This window comes from Ursus maritimus, unplaced genomic scaffold (assembly GCF_017311325.1).
Source record: "Ursus maritimus isolate PB19 unplaced genomic scaffold, ASM1731132v1 scaffold_12, whole genome shotgun sequence".
NCBI lineage: Eukaryota > Metazoa > Chordata > Mammalia > Carnivora > Ursidae > Ursus > Ursus maritimus.
The window spans coordinates 6,888,055-6,903,662 of NW_024423564.1; the positions used below are offsets into that span (position 1 = coordinate 6,888,055).

The 15,608-nt window shown below is 36.3% G+C and overlaps 1 protein-coding gene across 2 annotated transcripts in view; it reads left to right on the forward strand.

Moving 5' to 3' along the window:
• The window catches only part of GDAP2 (ganglioside induced differentiation associated protein 2), a 69,771-nt gene that overhangs the window by 36,877 nt on the left and 17,286 nt on the right, over nucleotides 1-15,608 (forward strand). For both annotated transcript variants that reach the window (XM_040626855.1, XM_008710372.2), the window contains 4 exons: nucleotides 5,571-5,647; nucleotides 6,394-6,470; nucleotides 9,099-9,238; nucleotides 9,924-9,978. In XM_040626855.1, coding sequence (XP_040482789.1) covers nucleotides 5,571-5,647; nucleotides 6,394-6,470; nucleotides 9,099-9,238; nucleotides 9,924-9,978 — 349 coding nt within the window. The remainder of the gene's footprint in view (nucleotides 1-5,570; nucleotides 5,648-6,393; nucleotides 6,471-9,098; nucleotides 9,239-9,923; nucleotides 9,979-15,608) is intronic.

A 15,608-nucleotide genomic window follows, 5' to 3' on the forward strand; every position in this document is an offset into this window, starting at 1 on the left:
TATATCATAAGGAAGAAGTTGGCTTACTTACAAAAATTAGGAGGCAGTATTCTTTTTCAAAGATAGAACTTTTAAAACGCTTAAAATTATTTTTACAGTAATTTTTTCACTAGTGTCCCTTGGTCAGCTTAAGACCAATTGCCTACAACTCTTAAGTCATATCCCACAATAAAATTTATCTCATTCATTATTATTTATTGAGCCCTTACCAACGTACCAAGTGTCATGCTGAAAACATAATAAAGTGACATGCAAAAGACATACAACCCCAGCCCTCAGGGAGCTTAGGGTCTTGCAGAGGAGAGAAATGTGGTATCACATCATTATATGAATAATGTATGTTAAAGTACAGGGTGCAATAAGTATATAACAAGGGCCCTAACTAAGTCCAGTGTGGGGCAGTTGCCTTAGGCCAGGAAAAATTTCTGTTGATTCCAAAACCCAGGCTATCGGTTGTACACAAATAGGTTAGTCATTAGTCTTTTTTTTTTTTAATGATTTTTTATTACATTATGTTAGTCACCATACAGTACATCCCCGGTTTTTAGAGTAAATTTTCATTCAACCTGTGGCTATGCATGTGGACAGTGCTTGATTAAATGGAAGAAATTGCCTTTTGTTAGCTTTGTGAGGACAGCAAACAACCTTAGTTGATTGCAACCTGTTGAGAACCTGTCTACTCAGTATTTGTGTCTTCAAGCCCTGTAGTAGCTACCTTTGCTGCCATTTTGCCGTAGTGTGTGAAACTGTTTACCTGTGATTACTGTAGTTTATCCAGCAAGTAATAGAAATCTGTTTATTTGGAATACGCTCTAAGAAAAGGAACTATTTTGAGTTGATGTTTTCCTTTTTTAGCTTTTGTTTTGGTGGTTGGATTGGAATAAAAGATTTCATATCTTTATTGAAATGAAATGCAGAAACAACAGCAAAAAATGAGGTGCAGTTTAGAGATATATAAGAGATAATAATGGCAATTTTAAAACATTTTTTGAACAGATGAGGGAAATGGAGCGTTGTTTCTCTTTTGGCTGAGGAGATAAAACATTTTTTTGCTTTTATTCCCTCCTTCCAAATACTTATTTAAAAGAAGATTGACTGGGGCGCCTGGGTGGCACAGCGGTTAAGCGTCTGCCTTCAGCTCAGGGCGTGATCCCGGCGTTACGGGATCGAGCCCCACATGAGGCTCCTCCACTAGGAGCCTGCTTCTTCCTCTCCCACTCCCCCTGCTGTGTTCTCTCTCTCGCTGGCTGTCTCTATCTCTGTTAAAGAAATAAATAAAATCTTTAAAAAAAAAATATAAAAGAAGATTGACTAGATAACCAAATCAAACTTACATAATCTGTAGTGGGAATGGAGGAGACTTAATAAGAATAAAGAAGAAACCAGATGAAGATGGCAGTCCTGAGTTGCTGCCCTGGAGTTCATCTCAGTCCTTAGAAACTGGAGCAGCACCAGTGTCTCAGCAATGATGCTAAACCTTTTTTGAATCAAAGCCTTTAAGAATCTCATGTAAGCTATAAGACTTCTTCCCTTGAACATGCTCATATAGATGTTGCTTTTGCCAACCAAAATCTATTCTAGGTTCTCAAGTTGTTAGTCACAGATCAAGGTTAAAAACATTTTAGAGTTCGTGCTATTTCAGAGTTCACACCATGGACCATAGTCAATTTTAGATAGATTAAGGACTTAATTTTTTTTTAATTAAAATCCATGGAAGAAGTTGTAGGCTAGTATCTTTTATACCTTGGAGAAAGGACAGGTTTCTTAAACAAGATATAAAAAGCATTGACTAAAAGAAAAAAAATAGCTCTGACTATATTAAAAGTAAGAACTTTGGCAAGCGGGGCAATGAATCTTAAAGAAAGTGAAAAACAAGTTATAGAATGGGAGTATTCACAGTAAACAAAACTGGCAAATGATTACTATCAAGAATATACAAAGGGGGCGCCTGGGTGGCTCAGTCATTAAGCGTCTGCCTTCAGCTCAGGGCGTGATCCCAGAGTCCTGGGATCGAGCCCCACATCAGGCTCCTCCACTGGGAGCCTGCTTCTTCCTCTCCCACTCCCCCTGCTTGTGTTCGCTCTCTCGCTGCTTGTCTCTCGCTCTGTCAAGTAAATAAATAAAATCTTAAAAAAAAAAAAGAATATATACAGAATTCCTACAAATAAGTGAGAAAAGAGCTAATGGCCCTATGGAAAACAAACAATATGAACAGGCATCTCACAGAAGAGGGAAACATGTCCATTAAAATTGAACAGGATCTTAGCATCATTAATGACCAGAGAAATGAGATAACATTTCAAAACCAGTTGGCAAAAGTTAAACATCTGCTGATACTAAGTGTTGAGGAGCACATGGATTCACAGGATCTCGTATTCATTGCTTGTAGAAGTATAAATGGGTACAGCACTTTGGAAAAGAGGTCTGGTCTTTATCTCCTAAAACTGAATATAAGTATAACCTAGCAGTTCAACTTCTATGTATCTACCCAAGAGAAATCATGCACACATATACCAGGGAACATGTTCAATAAGTTGATCATAGCACTGCTCACAGGAACAAAAACCTGGGAACAGTCCAAGTACCCACCAGTAAGAGAGTGGATGAAAAAAACTATAGTTTTCATATGGTACAAATACATCATATGGTTGTCAAAGTGAATGAACAACATTGCCACACAATGATACAGATGGATCTTAGAAGTCTGGTAAGTTAAACAAATGAGACCCAAAAGATTACATATAGCATAATAAATTTTTTCCAAAAAACTTTTTGGGAATACATCGGATGAACCAAAAGGATATAAAAAGGAAAGCAAGAAAATGATGGATGGGCGATTCCAGAGACTGGTTATGGGGGCAGGGGCTAGAATTGAAGGGGAATGACCACATGATTAGAGGTAGATTATTGCAAGGGTGCTAGCTTTTGTTTGGGGCAGTAGGTTTCAGAGTACTTATTACTTCATTAAAAGTAACTAGATAACCAGTTTTTAAATATTTTGAAGATATTTTTATTTATTTTAAAGAGAGAGAGTGTACCCAAGAGCGGGGTGGGGGGGGGGCAGAGGGAGAAGGAGAGAGAGAGAATCTCAAGCAGACTCCTTGCTGAGGGCAGAGCCTGATGAGGGACTTGATCTCTTGACCCTGAGATCATGACCTGAGTAGAAATCAAGAGTCCAATGCTTAGCTGACTGAGCCACCCAGGTGCCCCTAGATAACCAGTTTTTTAAAGAGAATGGTGTGTGTACTGGTGATGAGAGTGCTTTGAACCAAGGTTAATTCTGTTTTGTGCACCTGAATTCCAGTTCGAAAAAAATTTTTTTCAGAGTTCATTGAACACATTGTTACTTAATGTCAGGAGTAACCCTAGAGATTGCCTGGACATATAGAGACAAATAAGATATATTCCCTGTCTTGTTGTCTAAGAGTAGAAGTAAACACTGGCAGTAAGTGAGTGAAGCCTTGTGCTAATCTCTATGGTGTAGAGAAGGGAGAGCAGTTAGTTCTACATGTCTGGACCTTGCCTCCACTCCGCTCCCCCTCACTCTGCATTCCCCGCCCTATCCCTGCTAGTCCTCCTCTCAGTATATTGATAGAATATTTAGACCTCTGCTGGATTGCTTGTTTCATTCCATCTTACCACAGAGTTAATTCTTTTTGTGTCCATCTGATATGTTCAGCTTTAAACTCTTTGAAGCCAAGGACCTTTTCTCAGATGCTCCCCCCAAATATCTTGAATAATGGTCATGTTTATTATTCCATTAAACAAAGATTTGAGTCCCTACTATGATGCAGGCACTTACATGTACATAGTATATCCTTGAAAAATGAGCTAATGAATACAAGAATGGAGTATAGAAATTAACACATTTATGGAATTCCTGTTACATGATTTGTGCTAGGACCTGTGATGCTCGTAAGACACTGAAGATTCATTCTATTCAGTCTTGTTGTGAAGATGACTTAATCATAAGACAATTAGAAAACAGTACAATTGGGGATTTAGTGTGAATAACCAGGGAAGTGACTCCGTGTAAAAGTATGGAACAGTGCATATCGATAAGGAGAACTACCGTAAACATAAGTCTTCTTGACTTGCAAATTGTGTCTTAAACCAAAATTTAAAGCTGTTTTCTCTTTGACTTTTCAATTTACAGAGGTGGGCAAGTTCCCCCCACCCTTTTTTTTAAGAGGGGGGGGGGCGTGCAAAGGGCGAGGGAGAGAGAATCTTAAGTAGGTTCCATATCCAGGGCAGAGCCCGACTTGGGGCTTGATCTCATGACCCTGAGGTCATGACTTGAGCTGAAATCACGAGTCGGACTGTTAACAGACTGAGCCACCCACGCACCCCAAGCTTCTAAATTTAAAAAGGAAAACTATGGAACTGTGTGATACCAGGTGTTTTTTTCACAGGCAGTAACAATTTCTGTGATACTAGCAGGTGTATCATTTGATTATAATCCAAATGTAATAGGCTTCCTGTTAAATATCCTTAGCTGCGTGATTGTACTTTATAGCTGAAAAGTGTTCTACATAAACACTGCGTGGCTGATGAGGAAACAGGTCCATAGAGGTGAAACAGCTTTATTTACTATGGTTGCACAGAAAGTAATAAGATTAGAAACGAAATCTCCCTCTCCTGGTTTAGTTTTCCTTATGTTATAGGATATTGCCCTGTATGACCTAGATGCTTCAAAGTTCCTTTTCATGCATTTCAGTGCCTTGAAAGCTTTCTTTGCAAATAAGTGGCCCTTTGAATTTTAAGAAAGCAATATGAAATAGTAGAAAAAATACTGACCTTTTCAGAAATCTGGAGATCTGAGTACAACTTCAAATTCAGCTCTACCAGTAATTGGCTGGTAACTAAGATTAGCTTGACCTTTTGCAGGTCATTTACCCTCTTTGAGATCTTTATTGTCTCTTCCAGTTTTAATGCCCTCTTAGCTAAAGCCAAGCTGCGGTCCCTAGGATCTGCTGTATGCGTTATCAGTGCAACTGGTTTGATTAACCAATCATTAAATAAGCCTGGCCTTACCACATAAAATTACCTAGTTCCTTTGTGGTCCCACATTAACATATTCAACACTTACCTAGGTGTTTTTCTTATGAAAAGTAAACTCCTTGAGAGCACTGACCATGTCTGTTCACTGTAGGATTCTCAATACCAAATCGTTGTTGGATGAGTGAACATCTATTTTAGATAACTGCTTTTGCTTTAGGATTTCTCTATTTGCATGCTTTTTAGTAAGGGAAAATAATAGTATTTGAAAACAGTGTTAATTTGAGTACTTGGTATCTTTGCCATTTACATGAGTAGTCTTCACTTGATCATAAAGTGACTTTTTAAATCATTTAGTATGAACACCTTCCTTTCTCAGTTACTCAGTAAACTCATTTGTGTTTATTTTATCAATAACACTTTAGTAGAGATTCTGCATAATATAATGACCTCCTTAACTCCTTGCACATTATAATAAAATCTCATCCTTTAGGGAAAGATAGAAACAGATTCCATTTGTAAATTTAATTTACAGGGGGTTATTATAATAATTATGTCCTTTATTTCTCTAGTTATAATCGCTGGTTATGTCAAGCAAGATCTGAGGATCTATCTGATATTGCTTCTCTAAAAGCCTTATACCAAACAGGTGAGCTTAAGGACATAATCACTTTTACTAATTAAGGACCCTCCCTAGCATGCTGTTAGAAACTTCATTTTTCTCTGATTTTTTTCGTTTTATCTATGAAAAAATGTTTTATTACTAATGGGGATAGTTTTTGCTCATCATCAAGATTGTGAAACTAACATCTCAACCTACAAATTTTCATCTTGTAGTTCTACATGAGCCAACTTTATTTTTTCCTAATGTCCTTTTTCTTACCTTTTAACATTTTTTTTCTGCTTTTGAAAATGTTATCCACTGCTATACAATATTCAAACCTTACATAAATATATGATGGAAATGGTGAAAGTTCCCTGATTTCCACTCGTTCCCGCATTAAATTTCTTTTTCAGACAGTATTTGTTAATTTTCAGAGTTGAGCTCCAAGTAGTTTTTCCTGGATCACTAATGTTATTAAAAGTTGTAGTGAATTTAAACAAAAAGCTGTTTATAAAAAGGTCTGTGTCCTGCAGCTTTACCTTTGGCTATCCCTGATTTAAAACCTGTAAGAAGCCTTATCTTAAAAGTAAAGGCAGTCATCAAAACCTCATGAAGGGGGAAAAAAAAAAGTATTGGTTTCCTCATAGTGAAAGACATCTAAAGATGAAATTTAAAAAAAAACGTAAGTTCTTGATTTTCAATCCTTTATATTTGTGTAGACTATTTTTATAATGTCAGAGTCCAGTCTTGGAATAAAGTCTCTGGGCACTGATCACGTTTCCTGTTCACAGGTGTTGATAACTGCGGTCGCACAGTAATGGTGGTGGTTGGAAGAAACATTCCTGTCACGTTAATAGATATGGACAAGGTAAGCCATTAAAAAGGCTCTGTTTTACACATAATGTTGATTTTTATGATTAGTAGGATATGAATTTGGAATCAGATCTTAGAATAGGAGATGGGGCAGAATTATGTGTATCTGGGCAGAGGAGCGGTCCTGGCTCTGCATGTTGGCACATACAATTTCAGTAAGTTAAGGGTTTGGTTTTGTTCTGTAGGAGAAACAAAAAATACTAGAATGCCATAATGTGATCCAAAAATGCACCTGCTCTGTTTCAGAAATGACGCAACTGGCAAGTTTTGGGTTGGACTCACTCTGGGTTATAATTGTACTAACAATCAAATACTGCTTTTCTTGAAAAAAGAAAAATTAGCTCTTGAATATCTATCTGAAGAGAAGTCAGAGATAGAGTTAACCCAAGATGTGATAATGCCACGATCACTTCATTTGGAGACAAAGGACAGATACAGCTGATTCATAAAAGAAAAAATGGTATTACTAGCAAAAAAAATAAGAAAATGATTCTTCTTTTAGAAATGATTAGTAATCCAAAAAAAAAAAGCGAATGACATACCTTTTGTCACTTTCAAAACTAGCCAGAACTTTTAAATAATAATCATTGTCATCAAAGATGAATTAAAATGATAAATGTGGTCACGTCCGTTGACCCTGGAACTCTGTTCCTGAGAATTTGTATTAAGGAAATAATCTGAAGTATGGAAGTAGTATCGACCCAGAAACTGCCTAAATCGGAATACTTGGGCAAGGGACTATTGAATCTACAAAATAAATATGCAAATTGTCCTGGAACATAGTTTTATTAGAAACTGACTGCAAGAGAGGAGAATCACTTTAATAAATCGTTCTTAACATAGTAACAAATTATGTGCTTAAAAATGTAAAAATTGCACCCATTTTTTAAGATAAAACACAGTTACACAAAAGCAGGTAATTGCTTCTGGCTAAGCCCTTAGTTTCCTGGTCACTGGTGTTTAGGTAAAAAAAAAAATTGTGGAAGTATTGGACCTGGCATGTTACCATAGGCTTATTTGTAGCACGGAATTGGAACTTAAATTCCTAACAGGTAATTATGGTGTATCCACAAAAGGAATGTTTTGTGACCCTTAAAAATTTTGTTTCTAAAGGCAAGTACTATAGAGAAATCTTTATAATATAATATCAGTAGGAGAAAAAGTGATACATTAAGTTGCCTATAGACTGATCTTAACTTGTTTTGTTTTAAGCATAAAGGTAAAAACTCAAAATGTAAAAATTTAAAATGGATTTCACAGTTTTAGGGAGAATTTGTTTTCTACATTTTTCTGTCATATGGCTATATTTCCTTATAGCAAAAAAAATTTAAGTTTAAGATGGGGAATTAAAGCTGAAAATGAGTATCTTAATTGCTCTGGGGAGGGAGTAGAGAGTAGATAGAAAGAGGACCAGAAGCAATCTGGTAAAAGCAGAAATAATAAACACACACACACACACACACACACACACACACACACACAGGAAAAACTCAACTGATGCAAATGATATCATTAGTAAGTTTCTACTTATAGTCATTTGTATTATTAACAATCAGTATGACATTCATTCTCATTGTTAATAATGTGATTGAAACCAATAAAAACATAAATCTCTGCATTTGATTTTGGTGTGCACTTGCTTGGTGTTCTGGATATCCATGATATATTATTTCATAAAATATAATGAGATACATTGTAAGGTCCAGACCAACAAACTGGAAAGATACTGTGTTTTCTTAGTGCCCTCCTCTGTCAGCTCTGGTAGCAGTTGGATACTAATCCATCTTAGTCTACTCATGTTAAAGCCAAGGACTCTCCTGTGGAGAACTGGGAAATCGCCTGTTTGATAATAATCCTTCAGTTGTTAACTCTTAGCTTCCTCCATGTCATTGTTTATAGCTCCACCACTGGGTCATCCTGGCCCTGCCCATATTGTATCTCTGCTTTGTGTTTAATGTTTCTCTTAAATTTCATCCTTCTTGTAATGGAATATCTCTCCAATATTTCTCTAATGTGATCTGGGTCACATTAAATTTGAGTCTTTCAGAGCCTTAGAAGTGCTGCCCAGTCCATTGCCATCTACTGACTAAACCTGTTCTCATTTTTCTCATTCAGGTCAACATTAAAGATGCCAAGAAAATTAGCCCTCCAAGTGAGCCATGGGAGGGAGGCATCACTCTTAATGTCCTTGTATAGTAATTCTTGGTTACGTGAGAGCCCTAAGTCTGTATCCCAGTAGAGACTGTAAAGATTTTCACTGAGTTCAAGCAGATACTTCTAATGATACTGATATCCTAGAGAGGGAAAACCTGGCATCTGACTGAAGCACTCTTTTTAGTATATGAAGAGTTGAGAGGATAGAGACTGATTGTTCTCTTCCACCACTTAGAACAAGGCATAAAGGGATCCTACTGTATTATTTCTGAGAATTACCAAACACTGGCATGGTTCACTTTCCTGAAGCTTTTTAAAAGAGAATTGATACTCATTAGTCTGAGATGTCCGTCTGCAGTGCTGGGGGCATCTCATTAGACTAATCTTCTGGGTTTTGCCTCGCTCTTGGCTTCTGTGAAATAGACCACTGTGCAGGATGATCTTACTTTTACTTCTCTTTTTCTTCTAGGCTCTGTTATATTTTATCCATGTAATGGATCACATTGCTGTGAAGGAGTATGTATTAGTATATTTTCACACACTGACCAGCGAATACAATCACCTGGACTCTGACTTCCTGAAGAAACTCTACGATGTTGTTGATGTCAAGTTAGTTATTTTTGCAAATTATGAAGAGGGGAGATAGCTTCTTTCTTTCCTAATATTAATCAATAAGCAAATATTGGTGCATATTCTGCGAAAACATCTTTCATGTAACATAGAATTTTATCATATATAGATAAGATATTTTAATATGAGGAGGCCCTCCTTAACTCCAGCGTATTTTGCATCTAAGTAAATTCATATGTAAACTTTTTCCTGCTTTTAAACATCCTGAAAAATGGTTAGGATCATTAACAATCTTTGTATATAAAATAACAAAAATACTACTTTCTATTAATAAGGTGTGTTACTCTTATTCAAAATATGTATATAAATATTATTTCATTTGACCCAGTGACCCATGAGTGTGTTAATTCATAATCTGGTCCCAGAGATTCTAGTGCAATATAAAAAAATGGCACACAATAAATGTTTGTTATATATGAATTTACTTTGTTCTACCTGTAGGTGGCTCTGTCACAGCCAAGAAAAACAATATCTTCTATAAAACAAATACTTTAAATAATGAAATGTTCTCTGAATCATTTTTTGACATTTCACCTAAAATTCAATAAGTGAACTAGGGCTATTTTTAATTTTTTTTTTCCTTTGTGAATATATTTCTGCACTCTAGCAAAGAGTTAAATGTCCATAGCATGACATACTGACCCTTGTTTTTATTTCGAATCAGATACAAGAGGAATTTGAAGGCTGTTTATTTTGTTCATCCAACATTTCGTTCAAAGGTACGGTGTGTTTCTTTTTAGCTACATCTTGATTTTGAGTGCACTGCATGCCAGCATATTATGCTATTTTTCAAGATCTTGATTCTTACTATCACCACTGTGCCTGCTGATTTCTTTGTTTACTGTTCCTTTTAAGTGATAGTGAGTTGTGGTCCTAGTGTTTTGGTCCCATGTAAACTCCATTGTCTTTGTAGGTAACTCATACAAGCCCCTTGGTCCTTGCCTCTTCCTACTCTGTGTTTGTTTGGGCTTTGCTCATGTTCTTGATACAGAATATACTTTCCTTCCCCTGCTCATGGCTAACTTCTGTTTGTCCTTCAGATTTCTGCTAAACAATTACTTTCCATAGGAAACCTTCCCCTACCAATTCTGCAACTAGTAGGTACTCCTGCATTGTACTCTCTTAAGATTTTAGTCTGTATCATCATGCTGTTTTTAATTCTAATTACTTGTTCAATTTTCTACCTTACTGTAGCCTGCAAAGTTTGTGAGAGCTAGAATATAGCTGTTTTGCTCTTTTAATATCCCTAATATCTAATCCTACATCTTGACTTCATCAAGACATGCATTCCTTTGATCCTTTTACTTTTTTCTGAAAATGTCATCCTTTTTTGGTCTTTATTTCCTATCCAGCCTAAAACCCATGTTCTATCACTTCAGTCACTGCTATTAATGCCTAAAATAACCTATGATCTCTTACTCTTTCATCACACTTGCCCGTCAAAACCTGATCATGAGATAATTTTATCACTCTGCTTTCTTCATTCCTGTATCTGGGTTGCTGAGCATGGATGGAGAAGTCTTAGAGCTGTGTGATTTTGGGCTTCTAAGCAGACTCATGGAGCTTTCACTGCTAAGGGGCCCCAAGTATTTCACTGGACAGTGTACCAGTGAGGTTCTCTGCTCTCCTCAAGCCCTATTAGCAGCTCCTCATCCACCAGTTAGCCTGACCTTGTTCTTAACCAAGAACATTGAAAACCTCAGTAAAAAGTTGCCAGTCTTCTCCCTCCTACCCCAGACTTTCTGCCATCTGTTTCTGTCATTGTCTCCTTTTCTGTCATAAAAAAAATGTGTTACTTTTTAATGAAGAACAGCTCCTCTACCTGTGGTCTGGATCCCATTGTAATTACAGTTAATGTTTTCTAAGCACTTACTATATTCCAGCTTTTCCCATGCATTATCTTGTTTAAGCCTTATATCTATGAAGGAGATAGTAGTATTATGCCCATTTTATAGGTAAAGAAATTGATGCTTTGAGAGATTAAATAACTTTTCCAAGGTAAGCAACTAATAAGTAGCAGAGGCTGGATTTGAATCTAAATATTTTAATTATAGAGCCTCCACTCATAACTACACAATATATTTCCATTTCCTCAGGACTTTCTCTTCCGCAATTTTTATCTTTCTCCTCTCCCATTATTCTGGATCTAACTCATCAACTTTTAAACATGCTAAAGCCTCCACTTATCTCTCTTCCTGTTAACAACCAAAATTTTTTACTGTGATCCACATTCTGTGTTCATTGCATTTTTTAATACACCTTAAATTACTCCCATCTGGTTCAGAACCCATTCTGACAGCTAAAGCTACTTGCAGCAAAACCACTGGTCATCTTTATCCTGTTTTCCCTGCAGCCTTAATTGTAGGTGGTCCCTTCTTCCTTGAAACACTTTATCTTGGCTTCCTCGAAACTTACCTTGCTGAGTTCTCTACCACTTCTAGCTGCTCTCTCTCAGTCCGCTCTGCTGTGCCCTCTCTCTCCTCATCCTTTGAGTGTTAATGTTCCCAAGCCTTCATTCTTTTCTTTCGTTCTATACGTTCTTTCATTCCTGTATCTTCAGCAACGCTCGAAATCATATTCAATTCCCAAATACATGTTGGGAGGCAGCGAAGCCTAATGTTTAAAGCATGGGCCCAAGACTCGGAATGAGTTACTAATCCAAGCTCTACCATCTACCAGTTAATCATCTCAGGCAAGTTATGGAACCTCTCTGTGTGTTAATTTCATCTTCTATAAAATGGGGATAATAATAGTGCCCACCTTCTAGGGTTATTGGAAGGATGAAATTAGTTAATATGTATAAAATGCTTAAAAACATTACCTGACCTATAATAAAAGCTCAATAAATGTTACCACTGTCATCATGGTCATCATCATTCCTGTGCTTAGACAGGCATGTTGAGCTATTGATTAGATACTTCACTGAGATGTCTTACAGGCCCCTGAAGTTCAACATTTTAAAAACAAAACTACTCATTGTCCTCCTCCCCAACTCACTCCCAAACTTCTGTTTATATTTCCTGTCTTAGTAAATGGGACCACTGCCTGTTAGGTGCCTAAGCCAGGAACCAGGGAAACATCATATTGCATCAGTTCTGTGTGCTTGCTGTTGTCCCAGTCTGTGCCTGTGCCATTAGTCCCACTGCCTCTACTTTAGTTCATGCCACCACCATCTTTTATCTGAAAGGACATAGCTACCTCCTAGTCAGTGTCCATATTGTCCTGTCTCTGGTGTAGCAGTGTTCCTTCAGGCCTGCCTAATGACATTTTCTTATAATGTTAATATATGAAGCCTAAAATATTTACTAGAGGGTCTTTTGCAAAGTTGGCCAACCTTGGGTTTAGGCAAAAACAAAAAACAACAACAAAAGCTGATTATTTCAGTGGGGTTTGGAGAAAAAAGGACGTATTTCAGCATAAAGCCCAGGATTTAGTTATTTATTAGATGAGTAGGGTTGAGAGAAAGGGCTGTGTCATCCATGACTCCCAGGTGTCATCAGATAAAGGGGATCATGGATTGGGATATAAATTTGAGAGTCCCCATCAAGTAAATAAAGCTTTAACTCTTTAAATATGTTAATGAATTAAGTCACAAAGAGGACAGCTAAGGACAGAACCCTGGGATCAAGGAAAAGTAATCTAAAAATCAGCAGGCGAGCCAAGATTGACTAATGCTAGTGGACAGGCTAGTGGAGCCAGTGGACAGGAAAAGCATCAAAGACGGTAGAAGTAGTCATTATTTTAAAGCACTGTGGAGAAATTAAATATAAGTAATGAAAAGTCCTCATTACACTTCATAATTAATAGATGAGTGAAGATTTCATTGAGAGAATGGTTTTCACTTTGGGATTTCTCATTGTTTACAAAATTGTTGACTTTCTCACCCAAATACTATCTTTAAAATTTGCATGAAATATTTTAAGTAATTCTTTTAAAAGTTGCAAATTTCCTTTTGGTCCCTCAGTGTTAGAATAGCTTAGTAAGTGCTAATTAAATGCTTATGAGAACACTAGCCAGGCTTTAAAAAATAAATAAGTAAAGTACAGTGGAACAGTCCGTTAAGTGAAGGACTTTTCGTACTCTGTTCAGTTAAGTTCTGATTACATGGTCTTATCAGATAATGTCTATTATCAACTTTTCCACTATTTTGTTATGCTCAGTGGGTGGCTGATTTTTTTCTTTCTGTAGCACTTAAAGATACTGCTTGACTATTTCCCCACATCTCATCATCCATTTATATTTTGTTCATCCAGTAGCTACTGAATTTTTTTCTTTAATGGAGATAAACAGAAGGATGAGCTTGGTTTTTAGCATGTCTTTGCAAGAATGTCTGCTCTCCCCACTTCTATTCAGTATTGTACCAGCGGTTCTAACCAGTGTAATATGGCAAGAAAAAGAAATAAAATGCCTCTAGATTTAGAGGGGAATAAATAATACTGTCTTTATTCACAGATGACATGAGCATCTATGTAGAAAACTCTGTGGTATCCTCAGCAAAACTAGTAGAATTAATGAGTAAGTTTCATCAAGGCTTCAGGGTTTAACATCAATATTTAAAAATCAGTTGTATATATTAGCAACAAACAATTCAACTGAAATTTAAAAAGTAATATTATTTACGTTAGCATCAAAATATATTAAATACTTAAGGATAAATGTGACAAAAGATGTGAAAGACCTATGCCCTGTACAAGTTAGGTACATTGCAAAACATTCATGAGAGAAATTAAAGGAGACCTAAGTATAGGAAGATATCTACTGTATTTGTGGACTAGAAGACTTAATATTGTGAAATTCTCAGTGCTTGCTAAATATGTTGATTCAGTGCCAACCAAAAATTCAGCAAGCTTCTTTTGTAGAAATTGACCAATAAAAAATGCAAAGAATTTAAATAGCCAAAACGATCTTTCAAGAAAACCAAAGTTGGAGAACTGACACTCCCCACTTTCAAAGCTTATTCTAAAGCTGCGGTCCTCAAGACAATGTGAGGTATTGGCATAAAGATAGATGTATAGATTGGTGGAACAGAATGGAGAACCCAGAAATAGACTCATGTGTATATAGATAACTGGTGTTTGAGAAGAGTGCAAAGTCAGATCAGTGGGAAAAGGAGAGTCTGTTCAATAAATGGTACTGGAACAATTAGATATCCATATGCAAAAAAAAAAAAAAAATGAACTGTGATCTGTGTCTTCTATCACATACAAAAATTAACTGGAAATGGATCAAAGACCTAAATTGTAAAATGTAAAACTATTAAACTTCCAAAAAGAAAATAGAGAAAGCTTTGTGACCTTGAGTAAAGCAAAGATTTCTTAGATACGACACCAAAGCACAATCCATAAGAGAAATTGGACTTCATCAAAATTAAAAACTTCTGCCTTTTTAAAGATAGTTAAGAGAGTAAAAAGACAAGCCACAGCCTGAGAGAAAATCTTTGTAAATAGAACATTTTATCTGATAAAGGATTTCTCTTTAGAATAAGTAAACCTCAAAAATCACTAATAAGGAAACAACTCAATTTAGAAATGGGCAGAAGATTTGTGCAAACATTTCCCCAAAGAAAATATATAAATGTCAGATAAGCACATAAAAAAATGTTTAACCTAATTAGTCATTAGGAAAGTGCAAATTAAATCAAAATGAGATATCATTGCACTCCTGTTAGAATGGCTAAAAGACTGCCCATACCAAATGTTGGTGAGAATGTGGAAGAACAGGTATTCCCCTTCAGTGCTTATCTGAATATAAAATGTTACAGAAACGTTAGCAGTTTCTTTAAAGAATTTAAAGCAGTTTATTTAACGAATTAAATGTATACCTACCATGTGATCCAGCCATTCCACTCCTACCTAGTATTTACCTGAGACAAATGAAAACATATCCATACAAAGATTTGTACACAAATGCTCATAGGCCCTTTATTTGTTATAGCCCCAAACTGGAAATAACCCGCATGCCCATCACTGGGAGAACTGATAACCAAACGGTGGTATATCCCTACAATAGAATACTATTCAGTAATAAAAAATTATGAACTCTTGATACATGCAGCAACACAAATGAATCTCAAAATAATTATGCTGAGTAAAAGAAGCCAGACAATATAACACACTGTGTGATTTCATTCATGTAAAATTCTAGGGCATACAAACTAATGTGTAATTACAGAAAGCAGAGCAGTGATTACCTGTAGACAGGAAGGAGGGGTGGGAGGGAGGAATTACAAAGGACCCAAGGACCCTGAGAACCTTTGAGAGTGATGGCTGTGTTCTTTTTCTTGATTATGATGATGGTTTCATGGGTGTATACATATATCAAAACTTAACAAATTGTATACTTCAATTAT